Source organism: Polypterus senegalus, chromosome 9 (genome assembly GCF_016835505.1).
Source record: "Polypterus senegalus isolate Bchr_013 chromosome 9, ASM1683550v1, whole genome shotgun sequence".
In the NCBI taxonomy this organism is placed as follows: Eukaryota; Metazoa; Chordata; class Cladistia; order Polypteriformes; family Polypteridae; genus Polypterus; species Polypterus senegalus.
Window position 1 is genome coordinate 19,554,241 of NC_053162.1, and position 26,142 is coordinate 19,580,382.

At 40.2% G+C, this 26,142-nt stretch overlaps 1 protein-coding gene across 2 annotated transcripts in view; it reads right to left on the bottom strand.

Annotated features, from left to right (window-relative positions):
• Positions 1-26,142, bottom strand: part of LOC120535132 (astrotactin-2-like) — a 2,291,264-nt gene that overhangs the window by 1,383,936 nt on the left and 881,186 nt on the right. The window contains exon 4 of one of the 2 annotated variants that reach the window (XM_039762741.1): positions 10,821-10,970. The exons of the other annotated variant lie outside the window; for it this stretch is intronic. Coding sequence (XP_039618675.1) covers positions 10,821-10,970 — 150 coding nt within the window. The remainder of the gene's footprint in view (positions 1-10,820; positions 10,971-26,142) is intronic. 2 annotated transcript variants of the gene reach the window in all.

The window sequence follows — 26,142 nt, forward strand, 5'->3', positions numbered from 1 at the left end:
TCAGATTCTGGATTCAGGATGAGACCCATACTTGTAGTACCAGGTGCAAAATCTGCCACTGGTAAAAAGAATAAAAAAAATGCTGGAACAAATCTCACTAGAAGAGTGGGAGAAACTACCAGCAGACAGATGTAAGAAACATAGAGATGGCTACAAGAAACTTTTGAAGGCTATCATCACTGCCAAGCAGCCAAATATTAGTGAGGGATGCCAGTAATCATCTCCAGGTCATATTTTGTTTGCTTCTCAGAAATTACCATATCAAAGTTGCACGGGCATCTTTTTTTGTTGTATGAACATACTAAAAATATTATGATGATACTGTAGATACCATACCTAAAATAGAAGGGTGCTAAAAACGTTGACCACAACTGCACACATGGACTTCTGTGAGCAAGGCAGGTAGAACTTTTTGTATTTGAAGATGTTTATATCATATAGGCTGATGCAGAGAAAATAAATAGCACTACTACATTTTGTCAGGCATGTGCGTCTGACGGACACCTCAAAGACTCATCCCAGGTATGTAACACCCAGCGAGAAGAGAGAAGGGACGCTGCTGCTAACAGGACTGTGTGTTTTTTTTTCTTCTGCCCAGAAAAGGATAACTGACCACATCCCTTATAAAAGGGAGATGCCCCCAAATGCTGATGTTGTATCATATGGACCTGAACCTCTGAGAAGGATGAGCTCCCCAGACCTTTTGAGCCCATCAATTACTGTAGCCATTGAGACAATTTATGTTTATTTCAGCTCCATCAAGCACCTGTTTACTTTGTATGTGACCCAGTTGGCACCCCAAAACTTTGCAGGGGTTAAGAATATGTCTTCCACCAGTCCACAATTCAAACTGATTGAAGTTTTGAGAAAGGAGCACACGGTTTGTCAGAGGAAATTGTGCTAGATGATAGTCCTCCGTTCATTTGTACTGAGTTTTGGAATTTCAAAAGATAAATTAAGTAAAACATAAAAAATCAGCTCCTTATCATCCCGCAAAGCAATGGACTGTCATCATGTCAGAGCTGGGAAACTGTAGTAGGTCAATTTAACATAAAACAGCCCATCTCTTGTTTCCTTACTGGTTGACTCCTCATGCAAAAACTGGAAAGGCACAAGTCCAATTCTTGTTAAACAGGCAATTAAGAAAGCAATGCTCGATCTGAGGCAACCATTTTTCAAAGATTTTCAGTCTCACCAAAATATTATAATATTATTATTATTATTGGCTGAAACTATTAGAACTTCTGAAACTGTTCAGAATGCCCTAACTACTCCGGGAAGTTGTGAAGAAATTTGTTGGGCCCGCTCTCAAAGTATTAGGAAAAATATTGATAGAATAGCATTAGAATCTAATTAAGGTTTTTGTTTGATTTAAAACTGGGGAGTAGCTGTGTATTAGTTAAATTTAGTATTGATCATGTTCCTCTGTTCACTGCAGCAGCGGTTAGTTCTGAGGATCGTCTCCTCACAGCATCATTCTACGTAGTGTCACCTTGATCAGCAGCTAGTACGGTACACTGCAACTGACCTTACGAGTCTGAATGCATAGAGAGTGTATGCTTCTTATGACAAAACAAGGTCTTCCCACAAGATGCATAGATGGTTATGGGCGTCAGGGAATGGGCAATGCTGTTCAAGAAGATACATATTCTGCCTTTCTCTGTGTGCATGTGTGTCAAAGTCAAAGCGAACTGTATTGTCATCTCAACCATATACAAGTATACAGATAGACAAAATTGCGAAGCTCAGGGTCCACAGTGTAACAACATGAAGTGCAAATAATAAATTAAAAATAGAATTAAAATTAAAACACAAACAAGACAAGACATTGTGCAAAGACAAGACAAAGAAGTAACAGCAATATTGACATGTAGTAAGCAATATCAACATTGATGCAATGTATGGTATTTGCAATCTAGTTACATATGTATATTCAATAGATATGTAATATAATAAATAAATAGATAGATAGATAATAGATATAGATAATACAGAAATTATCAGTGTAGTTGTTTAAGACATGTGTAAACAATGACAGGTCAGAATGTTTCACAGCAGAAGGATATCAAGAATGTCAAAATATTTAAAGGTCAATGTGAAATTTTCAGTTCTTTTTTTACATGCACATTAGTCTTTGTAGGAAAGTGGCTTGCATATATAAAAGTTCTGTTCTGTTCTGGTGGTTGAGGCAGTGTGGAAGATCCCAGGGGGCAGCATTAAGGAGTCTGACAGCTTTGGGGTAAAAACTATCCTGCAGCCTGGCAGATCTGACTCTGATGCTGCAGTATCTTCTTAAAAAGTATGAGGGTTGTAAGGGGTCCTGCACAATGCTGCAGGGCTTGCGGACACTGCGTTTGTAAAATATGTCATGTAGTGAAGGGAGAGGAACCCCAATAATGTTCTCTGCTGTCTTCACTATCCTTTGCAGGCGCTTGCGGTCGGGTATGTTGCAGTTGCCATACAAGACAGTGATGCAGCTGGTCAAAACACTCTCAATGGTGCCTCTGTAGAACATGGTGAGGATGGAAGGGGGAAGACTTGCTCGCTTCAGCCACCTTAGGAAGTGTAGTCTCTGCTGGGCTTTCCTGATTAGTGATGAGGTGTTATGCGTCAACGTAAGTTCCTCAGTTATAAGCACACCAAGGAACTTGGTACTCAGTCTCCACGTCTAAACCGTTGATGCGTTGATGTTAAGTGGGATGTGGGCAGGATGTGATTTTCCACGATTATCTCTTTTGTCTTGTTGACATTGAGAGATAGATTGTTGTCTACACACCATGCTTACAGCCGTTCTACCTCATCTCTGTATGCTGTTTCTTCATCCCTGCTTATCAGTCCCAGCACTGTCGTATCATCCGCAAACTTGATGAAGTGGTTGGTGTTGTGCGTGGCTGTACAGTCGTGAGTCGGCAGGGTGAAGAGCAGTGGAAGTGAAGACAGCAGTGGAGTATGTGTGTGTGTGAGCGAGAGAGTGTCGGAAAGTAAAATATTGGAACTCTACTTGAAGATATGCATGTACAGTATATGTGCTCATAAGTGATTATCTCAAGAAAATGCAAGGGAAGATTCACTCAGGTGGTTTATTCTGAATTATATTTGATATAACTCATTTATCAATGTTTTAATTTGCCTGTAAATAAGTTATCTACTTGCTTGGTCAAAAATGAACCAAAAATGTTCTTTCTACTTGGACTGTTCTCAGTATTCACAATAATATTTTAAAAAGCAATGATTGATTGATTTTTTTCAAGAGGTAGGATCATTACAGGAAAAGTCACCAAATTTCAAACTGAAAGAAAATCGTGTAGGGTTTTCTTTTCCAGTAGTAAATTCAGAAATGGGCTATTTCAGACCCTCAAGTCAACACAGGGGTTAAATGTTTTTATCATAAGGCTACAACATAGGACAAATGTGAAAAAGGGAAGAATTCTGAATACGTTCTGATTGCAATTTCCACTTTCCACTGTATGTCAGCCTATGTCGTAACATTATGTCATGTCTTTATGTTGCATTTCATTTTTTTCCAAGGTATCTTTGCAGTTATTGTATAGCACGTTGAGTCCATAACTGTAAATGTGCTTAATAATAACAAAAAGTAAATGAATAGTGAATTAATATTAAAAAGTTAGTCTCTGCTCTTTTAAATAATTCTTAATTGGTTCATGTAGATCCTTAAATGGTTCCTCTGCATTTACTGTATAACAGAGATAAACAGAAGAAAACAACTGAAATGGTTCCTATTGAGCGGGTCAGATATTGATTGCTGTCACCGGGTTACTAATTATTTTCTGAGCCCTTTCTGTAATGATTTTCAAAGTCTCTGTCATCTGGCTGCCATCTCCCTCTTGTAAGCCACGGTCACGGCCTCCACGTCTGCTTACTCAATATTCACATATCTCTGAGGAATTAGGCGACTGTTGAAAGCAGACTAGACTTACTGTACTGGTGGTCAGTAACAAATACTGGGTGACTCATTTGGATTGCTTTACGCTGGAAGACAGTCAAGAATGTTTTTCTAATATTGAAATACTTATAAGCAGTATTGGGTGGCACAATGGCATAGTGATAGTGTTTCTGCATCACAGTAAGGATACCAGGGTTTACTTTCTAGCTGCTGCCTGTGTGAAGTTTGCATGTTCTCCCTATGAGCACATGGTTTCCTCCCACAGTCCAAAGACGTGAATGATGGGCGGACTGTTGATGCTAAATGGCCCCTGGTGTGTGTGTGTGTTTTCACCCTGCGATAGACTGGCACTCTGTCCAGGGATTATTCTTGCTGTGTGCCCAATGCCTGCTGGGAGAGGCTCCAGCATTCCCGTGACCCTGCTCTAAGTAAATGGGTTTAGAAAATGAACGGATGGAAAATTAGTAGCACAGACTGTACTATGCTCTCTTCTCATTATTTAATTTGATTTCTATATTTCCTCATATCAGCCTACAAATAAAACAGCAAGGGACCTTTAATATTGTACTGCAAATTCTTCACAAGCAATTAGCACAAAATATTTTTATATGGAGGTTGATTGATCGGTACAAGCTGTTTAGATTGCTTGCCGTCATAGACTGCTGGAAAAGAGGCACAGACATCAAAGGCAGTGATTACTGTCACTAGGCAGGGTCTCAGTGGTCATCCTTGTTGACCTCAAGGTCTCGGTGTTGGGAAGGAGGTTAAGCTCCCATGGGCACTGCTTCTGTTACAGCTGTTGCTAAATAAATGAATTGTGCATGAGGCAGACTCACACAGTAAATACTGACTTTTATTCCTGTTAGGTCGCCTTGATTCTCTTCTGTGACAGATTTTATTGATCGGGGCATCACCTCATGGAAGAATGTTATTGCAGTACTGATCATCTAATGTAGGGTGTCATGATGTTATGACTGCTGCCTTATAGCTCTTTGTCGAATTTGCATGTCCTTCACAATTTTTTGCATGGACAGTTCTCTTTCTGTTCTGTTAGTTAAGTTCCGCATTCAATTCAAAATTCTTCTGTTAATTTTTAAGGCTCTCCACAACCTTGCCCCTCCATATCTGTCCGACCTCCTCCCTCCCGAACCCTTCGATCCTCTTCCTCCATCCACTTGACTGTCCCCTTCGTCCATCTTACCACCAACTGATCATTAACTTAGCTTATTAAAGGCAAATTCTAGTCAAACGAACAATTGTTCACCCTTAGAAAACATTTGAAAATGTTTCATTATGGGTGAAAGGTATGGGCAGACCTAACCCGTGTCCCCAAAAATTCTGCAAAGCATTCAAACCGTTCCTGTTCTGCTAAATAGGAACTTGTGTACCTGAGAAATTTGGTGGTAATTAAAGATAAATGAGACCAGGACGCACTTCGTCACTGAAAGGCTCTTTGCAATTAGGAACAAGTTACAAAGTCATGTAGTTGAAACAGAAATCGGTCTGAAAGGGAGATATTGGGAAAATTTATGCTGTGATCCTTTTGAACTGGAAAGTCAGAATTTCCATATTCCTTGTCAGAAATTTCCAATACAATGCAACCAAAAGTTGGATTTCCTACTTGGAAAATGTGGTGATTCTCGCAAACCACAACCTCAAAATTCAATGTGGCTCCACCACGTATCAAGTTGTAGTATCATACTATTTGTGTCTCATTAAATCACTTCTACACACAGTAAGGTCCAACTTCTATCAGCAGCATGGTCCCCACAATGGGGGGCTGACAGGGCTCTAGCCAGGGGGCCCGGGATCACAGGAGCTCGTTGCAGGATGAATAGATATTATGCACAAACAAAACGTATGAACAGAAAGTAAGAATTGATCCTACAGAGTTTAGTGTCAACTTCAGCATAAAATATTTAGAAAACTAAAACAACATCAGAAAAATGATTCAGATAAAAAAATTTCTCCATATATTTTTCTACAACTTTCTTGCTTTGACATTTTACGAATCCAAATAAAACGCAGACACCTCCACTGGTTGAAAATTTTGATATTAATTGCTGATTTGGTGTCATATAGTTTTATATATTCTGAATATATATATTTATAAATATTATAAACAATAAACTTAAACAAATTATACATGGTTTTAAACACAATTAAATAAGAAATACTACACATAAAAATTAAACATTTACGTCACTTATTTCTGCAGATATAAAGAGTTACAGTTAAAATTTCGATTTTTTTCAAAATTGCCGCCATTTTCAAAAAGGCGTAATTTCCGACTCTTTGCAAGAAAATTGAGGCCTACGATGACCGCCATTATTTTAGTCGGAAAATTTCCTATAGGAAACCCTACATTATAAAATTATATCAAAAATGCCGGAGTACATGAAAAACTAAGCGTCATAGAACCATACGGATCTTCAACTAAATGGTATACCTACATTTAAATCCTATTGGATATCACGTTTTCCTTAACCCTAGGTGAAGGCCCTGCCTAAGATCCAGGCCTAGGGGCCCACATTAGAATGTGAGGGCCATGATCAGTAGATATTTTGCTACACTGTTTAGATGCGCACAATGCTGCGTAAGGGGATGTTTAAATAGTAGCCTGCATTCCAAAACAGCAAGCACAACAAAGGTCTTCCTGGCGACATCTATTCTGTTTTTTTTAACGTTTCACTAGAATGAGGTTAACTCATTTGTGACATTATTCCCAGCTTCGATATCCGATTTCCCAGGAAAACAGAACACAGCAGTAGTGATTCACTAAACCAACAAGCTTGATGGACTGATTCGCCTCCTGTAGTTTGTTAAACTTCTTATGCTCTTATGTTTCCATTGTATTAATTTTACTTACTTTTTATTTTAAGTCAGAAGTAAACGATACTGACTAGAATGCCAGAAACTGTAATATTGTCCATACAAAGGAGTATATCGCTGCAGCAGGTAATGATGTTGGTCCAGGACTGAATGGATCTCCAGTCTAGGGGTGTTTCCTGCTTAAAATGGAAAAGTTTGATTCAGGTATATGGATGGACCTGCCAGGGTCTCTTTTGTTGAATTTTACATTTATCTTTTATGCCACTTCTGGCAGTTCCAGTTTTAATGTGAGAGCTACATGCTCAATTAGCCACTGATGATAATGTCTTATATTCTACCTGTCAGGTTCTTATCACTGGGCAAAGGCAGTTCCTGACATATGGGCTCTTCGTTTAGTGCCCACTTAATAAAGGGTCCAGTCAACAGCACTGGAAGCTGTGACACATCTTTTCTTTCTCTACGATTTAGCATGGAAATGAACTGTGGTGAATTGATTGAATCTTTTTAAAGCTAAATCTTTGCACACAGAAAGAAAAAAAAAAAAAAAAAAAGAAATTCTTTGACAGCAATGTGTCGCATGAAAAGAACACAGCTAAGATAATGAGAAACCGGAAAGTCCACCGCTGGCAGGTCTGCCTATTTTTTCTTCTTACGTGCTTGTAAATGTGCTTGGATGTCATTAAAAAGAGAAAATGAAAATGGCACTGCTGGAAAGCAAATCTTTTTTGGAATGACCACCTTTCAAATTTGCTGTTGACGTTAAAGGCTAAATATGGATAATGGCCTTTCCTGTAGATACTGGGGAAAACAACTGGAATATTTATGACAGGGGAATTAACATTTATTTTCAGTGCAGGAAATGTATCACTTTCTTCAGCAAAACAGTACATGCAGTATTTTCCCAAAATTGTTTTTTTATTGTTTTATTTTCTCTCTCTTACTTTTTTATTTGATATCATATACTATATTGAACCCCAGGGGGAAATCATCTTTTCGCCTGACCTTTGGAGGTCTGAGCACAGGGTCAGCCACTCTACAGCAAGGTCCCTGGAGCAATTTTTTGAGGTTGTGTCAGATGGCTGGGACGCCTCTTCAGTGGACGGACATGAGGAGAGAGCTTATTCAGGGCATTACCTTCCCCGGACTGCTAGGTGGCAGCCCCCCTGAGTTATAGTGGTACCTCGGACTCCCCCATGGGAGTTGGAGTTTGGCTGCAGCCCTGTTTGGTTCTATGGGCGCCACCAGGGGATGCTACAGATACTGCTAAGCTGTTTCTTGCAGCACTTCCGGGTGTCCTATAAAAGGAGCCACCTGCCACTACTCTGGGAGCCAGAGTCAGAATCTTGGCAGAAGGAGTGGAAGTGGTTTGAGAGGAAAAGAAAGAGGGAAAGAAGAAGAAAGGAAAGTGCTGTGTGCTTGCACTTTGGAACTGGGCTGTGTAGGCAGGAAACGGGGGAAGGAATTTCCCACGTGGAAAAAGGAAAAAAATAAATAAAAGCGTGTGTGTTGAACTTGTGTCCTGCGTTAGTCTGTGTCGGGTTTGGGCAGCAGGAACGCCCTCTGCAGGCCACAAGGTTAAGGACCTTGCTCAAGGACCCAATGGAGTAGGATCCATTCTAGCAGTAACAGGATATGAATCGGCAGCTTTTCAGATATGTGTGCAGATCCTTAGCCTCAGAGCCACCACTCCAACAGCTTATCAATAAACTCCACCATTTATGTGCTAAAAGCTGAGTCCATAGCCTCATTAGTGTGAAGTTTCTTCACAATCTATGAACCATTCGCAACTTAAACCACAGAAGCCCTGCACTGTGTTATGCTCGGTCATTTTCACCTTCTTCTTAGTCTTAAAACAAAGTCAATAAAAAAAAAAGTTTCAACTTCACCTTAAAATGTATTGCTTTGTCTCCTGAGATGTACAGGAGAAACATACTTCATGAGAGCTGCCATACACGATGTTTCTTAATTGCCATATTTCTGGATATATGTTGCTATCTGCAAACCCACCAGCTTTGTTAAAACTTGGGGCTAATACATCTAACTGTCTTAATGAATACTGTATACATGACCTTTTCAAAGATTTACAGCATAATAGTGTAGTCATATTATTAGTTAATTACTCCATTGACAACAGATAACATTATATTACAGGCTTATGGGAAATCTTTTATAAAAATGATTATTAAAATTATAATTTGCAAATATTTTTTGCAAAATCGCACTGCAGTTTTCTTGCAGCTACATTTACTCAACTAATCAATTAATCTCCTATATAGTACTATTCATATCTATTTTTCTATCTATTATATACTGTAGTGTTTTACACATAAATCAATCAATCATATGGTGCTCTTCATATCCATATATTTATTATTTAGTGTCTTGCATATTTACAGTATCTCTTTATATCTCCAATATATTTCTCTTCATATGTACTGTATTTGTCTGTTATAAAATGTCTTACATCTATCTATCTATCTATCTATCTATCTATCTATCTATCTATCTATCTATCTATCTATCTATCTATCTATCTATCTATCTATCTATCTATCTGTCTGTCTGTCTGTCTGTCTATCTTTAAGTGCATTTCACTCTATCTGCAATCATATCTGCATATCTTTTATATAGTGCCTTTCATATTTAGATCATCTATTTATATCTCCATTATATGGTGCTCTTCATATAATAATAATGATAATACATTTTATTTATATAGTGCCTTTCCCAGGCTCAAGGCACTTACAGAATATAAAAGAGAACGTCAGGTATACAGTATATAGCATTGTACTAAACCAGATAAATAAAGAAGAGTGAAATATTAATTCAGAGAAAAGCCTAACAGACAACATAACTGATGGTCTGAACACACACACACATACAGGTTACATGAGCATCTTGACAGAGAGGTAAACTGAGAGAAGGGTAGTAAAGTCAAGTAGAGCTAAAAGCCTTCCTGAACAGGTGAGTTTTGAGTTGTTTTTTAAAAGAATTCATGGAGTCAGCTGACCTGATAATTTTGGTAGGTCATTCCAGAGTCTGGGCGCTATACAGCTGAAGGCCCTGCTGTCACCCATGGAGTATAGTTTAGTGTGGGACACAAGAAGATTACCAGAATCAGAGGACCTTAGTGGGTGGACAGGTACATAGTGATGGAGAAGGTCACTGGTGTAGTTTACCGCAAAGTTATTTAAGGCTTTGTTATTAGTAGAATTTTATATTCGATTCTGTAAGACACAGGGAGCCAGTGAAGACGGAGCAGGATGGGTGCGATGTGCTCGCTGCTACTGGTTCATGTAAGGACTCTTGCAGCTGAGTTTTGAATAAGCTGGAGCGGAGATATAAGATTAGAAGGGGCACCTGCCAGCAACGAGTTACAATAATCGATCTGGGATATGATAAAAGCAGCAAGTTTCTCAGCGTTAGAAAAGGAGAAAAAGGAGCTTACACGGGATATGTTACAGAGGTGAAAGTAAGAAAGTTTCTTAATGTGATTTATGCTGGTGCGATAAGAAAAGGAGGAATCAAAAATGACACCAAGATTCTTTGCAGTAGAGGCAGGTCTGATGAGATCACCGCCAAGAGCGACTGGGAAGGAGCTCATTTTATTAAGTTGCACTTTAGTCCCAATTTGCAGGAGTTCAGTTTTGTTGCAATTTAATTTTAAAGAGTTCTACTCTATCCAGGTTTTAATTTCACTGAAGCAAGTTGTATGTCTGTATATCTGTCCAGCGTGCTTTTCACATTTACAGTAGCTGTCTACGTATTTCTCTATGATACAGTGCTCTTCATGTCTGCTTATCTGTCCATTAAAGAATGCCGTTTCATTTCTTATCTATTGTACAGCATGTTTCCCATTTACGTACTACATAGTGCTTCTGATATCTATGAACACTATCAGTTATAGCGTCTCTTTCAGTTCTATCTAACTATTATGTCTCTACATGTACTTTTTCCAAAACTGCAAATAACTTATAAAGGACTAAATTGAGCAAATTAAATCTTTCTGAGGTAGTTTATTTTAAAAATGAAGCAATGGTTACATGTGATAAGTAGTAGTTATAATGAGGAGACATCGTCCTACCTCTGGACCGGCTTCTTCTCTTCGGTCTGCTGGTAGATGAACTGCGAGAGACTTGCTGCAAGTGGGCGATCTCTATCGGTGTGTTTGTCCGGAAACTCTCCTTGAACTTCTGCATCAAGCACTCCACAGTGTCTTGTTTGGTGTCGTTGGCTACAAGGTGTCAATGTTTTTACATTAAAATACATTAGCATATAATATAAGGTAAACTTAAAAATAGTAAAATTCTGTTCTATTTAAAAAAATATAGTTTCTTCAATGTATTAAAATTATACTTTACATGGTATTTGTTCTTGCCTGATATGGAAAAAATATTAGTTTAGTTGAACAAGCAGTATTAACATTTTTTCAGACAGATACCATATAAATTTGAAATTGCATAATTACACCAGAATTGACAAACTGTTTTGATTTTGCCCACATGAATCAGGTCAGTCATATAAACACATTGATCCTCTACATTAAGGTCTAGTGTATTTTTTAGACATAAGCCTAATGATATCTAAAAGGGTTTAAGCTATTCTTCATCCGAACCTCACAAAAGCAAAATTGTTAACATATTTAAACCAAGCTTTATATATATATTTATATATATATATATATACTGTATATATATATATATATATATATATATATATATATATATATATATATATATATATATATATATATATATAGGGCGCACGGTGGCGCAGTGGTGGCGCTGCTGCCTCGCAGTTAGGAGACCCGGTTCGCTTCCGGTCCTCCCTGCGTGGAGTTTGCATGTTCTCCCCGTGTCTGCGTGGGTTTCCTCCGGGCACTCCGGTTTCCTCCCGCATTCCAAAGACATGCAGGTTAGGTGGATTGGCCATTCTAAATTGGCCCTAGTGTGTGCTTGGTGTGTTTGTGTGTGTCCTGCGGTGGGTTGGCACCCTGCCCAGGATTGGTTCCTGCCTTGTGCCTTGTGTTGGCTGGGATTGGCTCCAGCAGACCCCCGTGACCCTGTATTCGGATTCACCGGGTTAGAAAATGGATGGATGGATATATATATATATATAATATATATATTTAAATATTTAAAATATATATATATTTTAAATCATTAAATCACTTTGTACATATGAAGTATGTTTTGTGAATAAATTGTTTCCGCTATTCAAACATTAACATAATTTTCACTCACCCTATATATATATATATATATATATATATATAAACACATATACAGTACATATATATATACACATAAATATACATATATATATATATATATTTTTTTTTTTCACGCTAACATGCATTGGGGACAGCTTAAGGGCTTTGGTAATTGTAATTCCCCACTGTTCCAGGGGTTGGCGCTGTTTCCTAATGCCTTTTCTCTTCCTCCCATTACAGATCAGGAGATTGAAGCCCACCAGGGTCTGTTAACCTGCAAACACCTCTTTCTGTTGGAAGAACTTAAGACCAGAAGATCTGCCATGTTGAGGCAGTTCAATTAGGAACTCATGTCTGGACAGATGTTTCCATAATTTCTGAGTGTTTTTTTCAGATTATTTCATGTCAATTATACGGAGTCACCAGACTGGTGACCCAACTCTTTATCATAGTCTGTCTGTTCTCTTACAGTATATCCATCTATAGTTTATCAGTATCTCTCTCTCTCTGTCTCTGTCTCTCTCCCTCTCTCGCAATCTCACTCTCTCTCTCTATATATATATATATATTTATTAAATTGCTTTTGTAGCAGTACATCATAGTTATGCAATATGTGTATTTGTATGAATTAGCAGACTGCATTAAATATGTGCCTTTTAACAGCACTGTAGTTAAAAAAATGCAGCCCAACAGTCTTGTGGTGGCTGAGTATCTTGTGATTAATGTGCTGTTGCTACTTGTGGAGAGTCTGTGACTAAGTGTTGTTTAAATTTCTTAAACATAAAATTTTTAGATAGACAGATGATGTGAAAGGTACTATATACAGTAGATACAGTAGATAGATAGATAGATAGATAGATAGATAGATAGATAGATAGATAGATAGATAGATAGATAGATAGATAGATAGAGTCACGCTTGGGTCACAGATTTGCACAGAGACACAGGAGGTCGTAGAAACAAGAAGGATTTTTATTCAAACACCGCAAACACATGAGCTTAAACATGCTCCATGACAAGTCAGAGATGACAGTTCCGCTAGGAGCAGAGAGAGAGAGATAAAAGCAAACAATCAATTCCACAACTGACAGGCGCTGCAAGGCTTTAAGTCGGCGGGGTACCGCGCAAGGCTTGTATTACGCGTTATAGTGCAAGGATAAGGAGCAATGTGAGGGTAGTCAGTGTTTCAGGCTTTGTGGTTTTCCCAGGGGCGTCTGTATCTATTTGGGGTGCGATCAGCCCTCCGGCTCACACCCTCCCCCTCAGCTTTATTCACATTCCTGTGAATCAAGCGACTCTCTGTACCAAGTTCATGTAGTCGTGATAATACGTCTGCGTTGACGTGTTCAGAACCTGGTCGGTGCTTTACTGTGAAACTATAAGGTTGTAAACCCAGAAACCATCTCATTAGACGAGAGTTTGTATCTTTCTGTCGGTACAACCACTGGAGTGGAGCATGATCATTTACCAAAGTGAGGTTTCGTCCCTACAAGTAATAGCGAAGCGCTTCTACAGCCCACCTAATTGGCAAGCATTCTTTCTCAATTGTAGAATAATTGCGTTCCCTAGGAAGCAATTTCAAATATGTGATTGGATGTTCTTCTCCATCAAAAATTTGTGACAGGACTGCACCCACACCAAATGCACTTGCGTCTGTTTTCAAGATAAAATCTTTTGTAATATCTGGGTTCCTTAGAACCGGGTAAGAAGACAATGCTTTTTTTAAATCGTTGAAAGAATGTTCGCAATTTTCTGTCCACAAGATAGGTCGGTTTTTTCTGCCTCTAGTAAGTTCTGTAAGAGGAGCAGCTCTATGTGCAAAATTTGGAATGAATTTTCTGTAGTAACCAGTGAGCCCCAGAAAGCGCGTACTTGTTTCTGTGTCTCAGGTCTCGGCTAAACAAGCATTTCTTCTATTTTCCTTAACTGTGGCCTAAGTAAACCCTTGCCCATAGAATAGCCTAAGTAATGAGTCTCGGACATGCCCAGTTTACATTTCTTAGGGTTAGCAGTAAGGCCAGCCTATCTCAAGCTTTCAAGAACAGCTTGAAGCCGCTCTAAGTGTGTTTTCCAATCATTGCTAAATATCACAACATTGTCAAGGTATGCCCCGGAATATTCAGAATGAGGATGTAGGATCTGATCCATCATACGCTGAAAAGTTAGAGGTGCCCTGTGAAGACCAAACGGGAGTCTTGTAAATTCATAGAGTCCATCAGGAGTCGCAAATGCCATTTTCTCACAACTGCTAGCCTCTAAAGGCACCTGCCAATAGCCTTTCGTGAGATCTAGCGTGGAGATATAGCTCGCCTGACCCAGTTTTTCCAACAGTTCATCGACACGGGCATGGGATAAGCATCGAATTTAGAGACCTTATTCAAGCGTCTGAAATCGATACAGAACCGAACTGAACCGTCTTGCTTTGGGACTAATACGACTGGGCTGCACCAGTCACTTCTACTTTCACAAATTACACCCAGTGTCAGCATCTTTTTACCTCTTCAAGCACAATATTTCGCTTCTTCCGTATCGGAATGGCCACATCTGTACGCGAACATCAGGTTCAGTGGTAATTTTATGTTTTGTAATGTTAGTCTTGCCTGGTAAATCTGAAAAGACATCAGCGTTCCGTTCTATCAACCGTTCAACATCTTTTCCCATATTAGGCCAATAAAATCGTTTTGATAACCGGTCTCTAGTTTTGTCGGCACCGAGGTGCCCCCCATGATGTGTGAATGTGCCAGATGCAAAACAGTTTCCCTATGTGCTTCAGGTACCACCAGTTGTTCAATAAATTCCCCCTCCAAATGATCTGAGATCACTCTGAAAAGACAACCGTCCTTTTCTATAAAGTGTGGGGTTTTCACACCCCCGGAATTACGCTCTTGGTAATAAGAGTCATTTGCAGGGCGAGCCTGTTTAAATGCATATTCTAATGAGCTATCAGTATGCTGCAAACGCACAAAATCTGATTATTCGTTAACACTCGGTTTGTGTTCGGAGGCGTTTGCAATCTGGGAAAATTTAGAAGGACCAGCCCATTCTGGAAGATTGTCGGGGGTGACCTCCTCCGTCTCGCTGGAGAGATCGGGTTCAATATCTAAGTTGGGCTCTAGATTTTCCCTGGCCGCTACAAGTTCTTCGTCTTGGTTTTCTTCTTCTTCTCCCCCCTCATTAAGTTCATTAGTGGACTGGACTACTGGTCCCTTACATTTATTAATCAGTTTCGAAAAAGGGCATTTCTCCATCCTATGAGTAATGGCCAAGGGCACGAGTCTGAAATGGCAGACCAAACCTTAAAGTGGCGACCCCTATAAGTTAAAGGAAGAAGTAAAGTCTGATAATCTTTAACATCACCATGTACACAGCGTATTTTTACAGTCTCACAGTCTCTAAGGCATTGTTCATTAAGACAGTCTCGTCTCACAATACAAAGGTCACTTCCGAGTCTAACAATGCTGAGATTTCTCTGCCCCCAATTTCACCGGGATCAACAAGCCATCTTTTCCATCCGAAGGATATGTAATAGTTGAGCAACAAACCTCGGCCAGTCCAATCTCCATTGAATGAGCTGGAGACAAGCGACATTCTCTTGCCAAATGGCCGAGTTGATCACACCGGAAACATCTACGGTCGGCTCCGCTTCCGAAATATCCTCTGCGACGTCCACGTCGACATGCTCTGTAGTGTCCACGGTTTCCTCGCCCGCTGTTGCCGCTGTCTCCCCAGAAACAGGCGTCTCATCTACGACTGGATTTCCCGGGGTCCTACTTGACCCCATTCGATCTTCAGGTCCTGCAGCATGTCCCGGACATTCGTTCACAGGTTGCGAAGCAGCACGAAATCCACCGCTCTTTCTCCAAGCGGACTGTGAACCCACTAATCGTCTGGACATAATCGTTAATGATTTAATATCATGAAGTAGAAATTCATCTCTAAGAAGTTCAGGTATGCCGGCCAGTAATATATTCACGACAACTGTTTCCATCACGTCTCCTTCAAACCAGCAGTGCACTTTATGTATCAAATCTTGAATTTGCACATGGATTGGGTCATCCATGTTTAGTTTCCAGCCTTTAAGTGCATAAGTTTTAGACCTCTGAAATAAGTCTTCGGCGGCATCCATCTGTGCAACCACTCCTGGTACCACTTTTCAGGCTTGGGTCAGAGATTTGCACAGAGACACAGAAGGTCGTAGAAACAAGAAGGATTTTTATTCAAACACCGCAAACACATGAGCTTAAACGTGCTCCATGACAAGTCAGAGATAACAGTTCCGCTAGGAGCAGAGAGAGATAAAAGCAAACAATCAATTCCAAAACTGCCAGGTGCTGCACAAGGCTTTTAAGTCGGTGGGGTACCGCGCGAGGCTTGTATTACGCGTTATAGTGCAAGGATAAGGAGCAATGTGAGGGTAGTCAGTGTTTCAGGGTTTGTGGTTTTCCCAGGGGCGTTTGTCTCTATTTGGGGTGCGATCAGCCCTCTGGCTCACAACATACACACACACACACACACAGTATATCAGAGCAGAGTATTAGCCTGGAGTAGACGTGTATTACATTTTGTCTCTGTCATTACAATACTATGGCACTGCGGAATAATCTTAAAGCAGCTTGTCTGCTGGCTTTGTATCCCTTCTGAAGATCTTACTTTTTCAATAACCCCAGTTAAAAAACACAATTTACATTTGTTATTAATTACAGTGTTGATGCACGCTACAATAATTAGTCAACGATTGTAATTATTATTGTAAGCCCGTAGTAACTGTAATTCTTCCATGTTCAGTCCTCAGTCTTTATCTTCCCCATCACGCTTTGTAGTTTACCATCTCTGTGTTTAACTTTGTACTGTAAGTATTGCAAATTATACATCTGGCTAACTTCTTCCATGTTGTTTTTGCTAAAGCAATGAAGGCATTAGCCAAGAACAAAAACTTCATATACAGTTCAGTGTTTCTCACTGATATTTTACCTAGCCACAGGGGAGCACCCCATTATCCCCTTGAAAATTTTAACTCTTTTGTTCATGACTGTTTTGATTTTATCTTGGTGTTTATGATTACATTTTTTTGCAGATTATTTCAGACATCTACTTCAATCAACCGCTTAGAAGTAATTAAGATTACTATTGTTTTCCATTGTGCTAATCTAGGTAATTAGAAAACACAGAAAGTTGTATATATTGTAACGTGCGCAGGGTCCAAATCTAAGAGGTAGATGCTCCTATAAAGCAGCCTATAAGCAGCAGATAAGCGTGGTGTGGACCCATCATTTTAGTAGCATTTTGATCAGGTGCATCTCCCGACTGCTGAAGTCCATCGGCTCAGATATTTTGTCACCGGTGAACCTCAGGTTGGACCCTGGACTTGGGTTGGCTCACACAGAGTCAACGAAATGGTATGGCGTACAGGTTGCCTCTGACAAGAGGAAGGCAGAGTGGGACAGTGTGCATTTGCAGACAAAGAGACAAATCAGCTGGGAGCATGTGGTGCTGCTGAAGACCTGAGGGGTATGGCGGAAACAGCGCTGAAGATGCTAATGGCCTTTCATAGAGTCACTCAACAGCAATTTCCGTTACAAGCCTAATTCCATTCCTTCTTCTCCTGCACACACATGGTTCATTACATTGATGGCAGGAGGTTGGAGAAGAACGGACTAATGATCCCGAACCAGAGGACTGGTTTAGCAGTAACTCTGGTGGACCCCCTCAATCACAATCATGATGGATTGCTTCACGCACAGCTGACCGGCTGCCTTACACCCAGGTAATGTCCCAGTGGGTGGAGTTCATGTTAAATTCAGAGGCAGTATAAAGAGCTCTGGAACCGGACCTCAGAGGGAACTGCTCCTCAGGAGCTATAAAACATCCTGTGAGCAGCAGGTAAGGGGGGACGTGGACAGGAGAGAAGACTAAAAGTGTTACATCATCATTTACCTGTGTTCCACTTACATTTGAAGAGTGAAGGAGAAGTCCCCAGATGATGTACGATTGTCACTTCCACCATGATACCTCAAGCCCCATCCCATCCGTTCCAACCCATCTTGCATAATAATAAACCCATGCAGATTCATTCATTCATTACTCTCTTGTGTTCTCCTCTTTGGTCTTTTGCCCTACAAATTTTTCACCCGGCCACTGATACCATGGCTGGTGTAAATTTAAGTATGGTCCGTTGTATCTCCCTTGTTTGCTGGCAACCTGATTTTTGGCTGCTCCTTCCTTCGTCCCAACTGCATACCCCTGCCAACTGTCACTAAGCCCACCAATCGAAGAAGTCATTTCACACCTTGAGACAGGCAGTGTATTTCACTCAGCCATTACCTCAGGTTCCATCTTACCTACAAGCACACAGCCGTAGTTATATTTCTCCCCAAGGGACCAGTATCTTAGCTTTCATTGAAAATCTTTCACAGCAGATGGTAAAACAATTAAAGTAATATTTTCTTCAAAAATGTATTAATTTAAGGTAATTGAATTTCACATATAAAATCATTCCAATGTCTACAGATGGTTCTTAAACATTTAATTTTGTTCTCAGAAAACAGTTGCTTTTTTCTTTTACACTTGCATCTGCTGGCATTTTGTAAACACTGAACATAAAACGTGACATAAAAATATAAAACTCTTAGGCACCAATTTTGTACTTTTATCACAGCAAAAACACTTCACGTTCTTGGAAACAGATAAAAACAAGGTGGATGTGGTGTCTGAGGAGTTAGCGTTGCAGAGCCCTGGACTTGCACATTCTTCTCCACGTCCACGTATTCTCCGGATTTGTGTCTCTAAATTGGCCCAATGTCAGCTTCCTACCTTGTGCTCCATAGTGCTGGGACAGGATCTAAATCTGCCTCCACGTCCATGTATTAGAATAACCGGGTTTAAAATAAACATGCCCCTTATCGAGCTTTACTCTCATTCTGTGTGTGTGTCTCAGTTGTTCCATCTCCATGCTTGTTACAATATTATTCTTGATGTTATTATGAAATGCTAACAATTACGAGCCTAATAGCCTACCTTATTATGCTTTCATCTTCTTATCCTACTACTTTGAATACTATTATTATTATTACTGTTATTACCTTTGCGGTTAAACTTTACTGTTAGTATTAGAAAATCAAAAAGTGTCATCATATTACTATTATCTTTGTGGTTAAGCCTTACTGTTAGTATTTGAAAGCTACAAAGCGTCACCTTGATTTCCAAGGAAACTAAAAAAACTTCATTATGAATGACATTTTGCAGCTTGGGGTGCCATAAAATGATTTTGTCATTCATTCTCAAACAATTCATTCTCTCTCCTATTCCTGGCTGTCATCAAGTGGAGGATGTGTCATGACTACTTCTCATGTCCTATTCTGAGGTAAGACACATTTTTATCTAGCCAGACTTTAAATTCAGTTTATTCATTCATTCATTTTCCACTGCTTGACTGAATCCAGGTAACAGTCTTAGCAGTGAGACCAATACATCCCTTTCCTCAGCCACACATGCTAACTTAAACTGTGGGATCCCAAGATATTCCCAAACCCAAACCATTTGGAATATACAGATATAGTATATATATATATTGTGGCGAGTGGCAGGGGTTGGTACCCAGCCGGGATGCCCAGGAGAACCAGAGGAGGGCTTACGCCTCCTCCTGACCACAAGGGGGTGACCGCCCTGGTGGCTTTGGGGACCACGGGAACAGAGCTTAGAAGCTCAACCCTATAGGGGCCCGTGGTCACCGCCAGAAGGTGCCCCAATGTCGGAGGAGCACAGGCCCTCAGCACTTCTGCCACACCCGGAAGTGCTGGGGGGAAGAAGACCAGGGACAACCAGAGTCGGTACTTCCGGTACTTGGGAGTGCTGGCATAAGCTAATCGGGAGGCACCTGAAGCACGTTCGGGTGTGTATAAAAGGGGCCGCCTCCCTCCATTCGGGGGCTTGAGTCAGGAGCGGAGAAAGACGGAGCTCGGGAGGAGAGGAAAAGAGGCGGCCTGAAGAAGGAAAAGGCATTGTGAGGCCTGGACTTTGGGGGAGTTTTGGGGTTGTGTGTGCACTTGTATGTAGAATATTGTAAATAAACGTGTGTTGTGGTGCTTAACACGATGTCTGCCTGTCTGTGTCCAGGCCAGGTTATATATAGTGGACACTAGGAGTCACTGTTGCCCCTTTAAACCCAACAGACAGACTCTCAGGACACCAGGTAAAAGTACAAAGAAGATCTTTAATTCTTTTCTTCTTCTTACAGTACCCTGTAAGCACCACAGCCACAATAAACAGGCAAGTAATACACTAATAAACACAATTCACTCTCTTTCTCTATCTCCTCCACTCCTCCCAGCAAGCTTTGTCCACCTCCACCCAACTCTGGCTCCCCTGCTGGGTCTTCAGCGACCCTTTATATAGTTCTGGACCTGGGAGTGCTTCTGCTCTTCCATCCACGAGACTTATTAGCACTTATCAGTACACAAAAATTTTCTCCAACTCAGACTCCACAGCCCTGCATCCAACCCCAGTGTAACTTCAATTTTGTAACTGACTCTTGAACATTCTTGTCAAGAGGAGAAATGTATGCAGCCATCAACTTTATCAAGGATTCCAATATCTGGGCTAGCCACACAGCCCCATAACAAGATGGACCCTTCACCAAAATTTATAGTAGGCAGCAAGTTCTCCTCCTGGAATGATGTGTGTTTTTTTTTTGCCATGCATACCGCCTCTGGTGTGACCAAATAACTCTACCTTAGTCTCATCTGTCCACAGTATTTTTTCCAAAATGTTTCTGGCTTGTCCAGATGCACTTTTGCATACCTCATGTGACTCTTCTTGTGGTGTGTACTCAGAAATGAATTTTTGCACACCAAGCTGTTCCTGGACTGTGGAACGACGTACAATGACACCATCAGCAGCCAGATGTTTTTGTAGCTCTCTAGAGGTGTTCTGTGGTTTGTCTGTGACCACTCTAACCAGCCATTGGCTGTGTTTTTCAGATATTTTTCTTGGCCTAGCACATCTTTCCTTCACAAGGACTGTTCTTCTTGCCTTCCATTTCCTAATTTATGTCTGTGGAGAAAGACTGTCCAAACCTTTGTGATAATTACTTGTACTCTTCTGCAAATTCATAACGACAAATTATCTTAGTTTTTATGTCAGTATAGAGTTCTTTACAGGTTCCGATGTTGCCACTCTCTAAGAGAGAACCAAGGGCAAGCAAAACTAGCAATTATCAATAATTGCAATAAAGTTGGTTTTCTTCAAGCCTTTGGACTCACGTGTCACTATATATATATATATACACTCACCTAAAGGATTATTAGGAACACCCCTTTTCAATTTCTCATTATGCAATTATCTAATCAACCAATCACATGGCAGTTGCTTCAATGCATTTAGGGGTGTGGTCCTGGTCAAGACAATCTCCTGAACTCCAAACTGAATGTCAGAATGGGAAAGTAAGGTGATTTAAGCAATTTTGAGCGTGGCATGGTTGTTGGTGCCAGACGGGCCGGTCTGAGTATTTCACAATCTGCAGTTACTGGGATTTTCACACACAACCATTTCTAGGGTTTACAAAGAATGGTGTGAAAAGGGAAAAACATCCAGTATGCGGCAGTCCTGTGGGCGAAAATGCCTTGTTGATGCTAGAGGTCAGAGGAGAATGGGCCGACTGATTCAAGCTGATAGAAGAGCAACTTTGACTGAAATAACCACTCGTTACAACCGAGGTATGCAGCAAAGCATTTGCGAAGCCACAACACGCACAACCTTGAGGCGGATGGGCTACAACAGCAGAAGACCCCACCGGGTACCACTCATCTCCACTACAAATAAGAAAAAGAGGCTACAATTTGCACGAGCTCACCAAAATTGGACAGTTGAAGACTGGAAAAATGTTGCCTGGTCTGATGAGTCTCGATTTCTGTTGAGACATTCAAATGGTAGAGTCAGAATTTGGCGTAAACAGAATGAGAACATGGATCCATCATGCCTTGTTACCACTGTGCAGGCTGGTGGTGTAATGGTGTGGGGGATGTTTTCTTGGCACACTTTAGGCCCCTTAGTGCCAATTGGGCATCGTTTAAATGCCACGGGCTACCTGAGCATTGTTTCTGACCATGTCCATCCCTTCATGACCACCATGTACCCATCCTCTGATGGCTAATTCCAGTAGGATAATGCACCATGTCACAAAGCTCGAACCATTTCAAATTGGTTTCTTGAACATGACAATGAGTTCACTGTACTAAAATGGCCCCCACTGTCACCAGATCTCAACCCAACAGAGCATCTTTGGGATGTGGTGGAACAGGAGCTTCGTGCCCTGGATGTGCATCCCACAAATCTCCATCAACTGCAAGATGCTATCCTATCAATATGGGCCAACATTTCTAAAGAATGCTTTCAGCACCTTGTTGAAACAATGCCACGTAGAATTAAGGCAGTTCTGAAGGCGAAAGGGCGTCAAACACCGTATTAGTATGGTGTTCCTAATAATCTTTTAGGTGAGTGTAAATATATATACTAGCAAAATACCCGCGCTTCGCATCGGCAAAGTACTGCCTTAAAATTTTTATTAAGAAAAAAATTAAACCTTTTTAAACTGAGAGAAAATATACCAATAATTATTTGTTAAGGATCTCTTTGTATACCACATTGTGAGTTCGGCCCTCCGGTTGTAATATGACCAAGCTGTGCGCTGAGCTTACTCTTGAGCATGCAATGTACAGTTGGCCATGTGAACAGTAATCTTGAAAAGATCCATATGGCGGCCGACAGTGGCATCTTACCACCGAAATAAGTATGTACATCTGTTTCGGTTAGCGCAGGGAAGCCGCCTACCTAATTTTGTGAAGATGGTGCCATAAATATGAAAGTTCAACATGGCGGACGTTGTTGACCGTTATGACCATTACGCATAGAATTTCGAAATGAAACCTGCTTAAGTTTTGTAAGTAAGCTGTAAGGAATGAGCCTGCCAAATTTCAGCCTTCTACCAACATGGCAAGTTGGAGAATTAGTGACGTTGGAAAGTTCAATATGGCGGCCGACAGTAGCGTCATACCACCGAAATAAGTACGTACATTGGTTTCGGTTAGCGCAGGGAAGTCGCCTACCAAATTTCGTGAAGATGGGGTCAGCCTTCTACCCACACGGAAAGTTGGAGAATTAGTGACGTTGGAAAGTTCAATATGGTGGCCAACTGTGGCGTCATACCACCGAAATAAGTACGTACATTGGTTTCGGTTAGCGCAGGGAAGCCGTCTACCAAATTTTGTTAAGATGGGGCCATAAAAAAGAAAGTTTAACATGGCAGACGTTGTCGACCGTTATGACCGTTACGTATAGAATTTAGAAATGAAACCTACTTAACTTTTGTAAGTAAGGTGTAAGGAATGAGCCTGCCAAATTGCAGCCTTCTACCTACACGGGAAGTTGGAGAATTAGTGATGAGTGAGTGAGTGAGTGAGTGAGTGAGTGAGTGAGTGAGTGAGTCAGTGAGTCAGTCAGTCAGTCAGTGAGGGCTTTGCCTTTTATTAGTATATATAAAGTTCCGGTAACACATTAGCTTAGGTACTGCAAAAATGCTTGTATTGCTCGCTTACTCTTATGTGACAAGACCTTCACAAAGGTGTCTTTTAGTCTTATTTACTGTATGCTTATACAGCATCAATAAATTCACTTTTTATTTTTGTGTAAAGTGGCATTTGATATTCTGGTAAAATTTCACAAGTCTTATACTGAAGTATGCAGTATGGTCTAAATATCAAGAGACATATATCTTACTTGAACTACCACTGACTGATCCAGTTTGAAGTTATTTTAGAAGGCCATTTTGCACAGATGAATACGCACTTTACAGATGCTTCATAACTGTTACTAACTCTAAAAGAAGCTTTTGTGAAGGTCTTGCTCCAAAAGAGTAAACAAGTAATAGATGTATTTTTGCTGTACCTAAACTAAAGTGCAATCAAAGTTCCAAACTCTGTGCTATCTCGTAAGATTAATTTACACTGTAGAAGTTCATACAAGTAAAAAGGATGTCAGACAAACAATTGAATCCAATAATTACCTAAAATGTAGTATAATGAAAATTGGTAATCCACTGCGACCCTCAATGGACAGTCTGCATGTTCATTGAGTACCCTGGTTTTCATAAAAACACTCTTTACTAATCTGTTAATTAGGAGTTTCAAACATAAATAAAACATAAACAAGATTAGAGACTTTTAAAATTCTTTTCCTAGCTGAAGAAGCCAGATGGTCTAAATAGTCCTGAGATGAGAAGGCCAGGTGGAAAATTATGTTTGTTCAAACAACAGAAGGAAGAAAAGGTGAAGTTATAAAAAAAAATCAATGCTGTTCTCTGTTTTATTAAACCATACATACAGACTGAGCAAAACAGAACACAAATTGCAGCTAATGAGAAGCGAAGTTAAGTGAATGCTGCAGGGGTCTCCTATATGATAGGGAGGGTGAGCATTTCACGTTTCACTTAGTGCAAAAAGTTAAAGTCTGGCAGTCAGTCTTCTTTAATAGATGCTATTTTAGTACACTAGAATATTAGAAAAACTGTGATAAGAACAGGACCTTCAGCACAATCCATCTTATTCATCTAATTGCCCAAAATAACATCAAGTTGAGATTTGAAGTTTCTTATAAGTGCGACTCTCCACTACATTTCCTGGTAATGTATTTAATGTTTCTATAGTTCTCTGCATGAAGAAAAACCTTTTGATATTTATGTGAAACCTGTCCTTAACAAGTTTCCAAACCTGTCTCAGTGTTCTTGTTGCAGAGTTTATTTTAAAGTTACAACTGGGATCCACTGTACTAACTCCTTTCATCATTTTAAACACTTCGATCATGTTCCATCTTAAACTCCATTTGTTTAAACTGAAAAGGTTTCTTACTAAACGTACCAACTACACCTTGCTGTTGTACCCCCAAACCAGCATCCCACAGCAAGGACCCTCAACAAATGTAGCACTTTAAACTATTATACATCCAAAGCACTTTGCCTACTATAATCTCTCTAATCATGCAGAATGTCTGACAAATATTTCAGCCCTAGTTCAGGTCTCTCCTTAATGGCAGTTCCACTAAAAATGTTTTGTACTGGTCACACAGTATCTATTTTGCATGTTGTGAACAAACGATTGGATAACTGGATTATGCAACATGAAAAATAGGAAAAAAAAAATCTCACATCATTTGCCTTTTGACAGCATTAGTCACTATTGACTTAAATTTTATCATAAACTTAAAAACATGAGATTAAAAATGTTTCTTGTCCATCACTATACTGTACACATATAAAAACATAATTTTTCAGTGGAATGTTTAATAGAAATAAAGGTTAATTGCTGATCTGACAGATCAGATATTTAGAAGACAACAGAGATGTAAAGTTGAAATGGAATATATGAATTTCCCCTTGGGATTAATAAAGTATCTATCTATCTATATATATATATATATATATATATATATATATATATATATATATATATATATATATACTGCTCAAAAGAATTAAAGGAACACTTTTTAATCAGAGTATAGCATAAAGTCAATGAAACTTATGGGATATTAATCTGGTCAGTTAAGTAGCAGAGGGGTTGTTAATCAGTTTCAGCTGCTGTGGTGTTAATGAAATTAACAACAGATGCACTAGAGGGGCAACAATGAGATGACCCCCAAAACAGGAATGGTTTAACAGGTGGAGGCCACTGACATTTTTCCCTCCTCATCTTTTCTGACTGTTTCTTCACTAGTTTTGCATTTGGCTACAGTCAGTGTCACTACTGGTAGCATGAGGCGATACCTGGACCCTACAGAGGTTGCACAGGTAGTCCAACTTCTCCAGGATGGCACATCAATACGTGTCATTGCCAGAAGGTTTGCTGTGTCTCCTGCACAGTCTCAAGGGCATGGAGGAGATTCTAGGAGACAAGCAGTTACTCTAGGAGAGCTGGAGAGGGCCATAGAAGGTCCATAACCCATCAGCAGGACCAGTATCTGCTCCTTTGGGCAAGGAGGAACAGGATGAGCACTGCCAGAGCCCTACAAAATGACCTCCAGCAGGCCACTGGTGTGAATGTCTCTGACCAAACAACCAGAAAGACTTCATGAGGGTGACCCAAGGGCCCCATGTCCTCTAATGGGCCCTGAGCTCACTGCCCAGCAGCATGCAGCTGATTGGCATTCG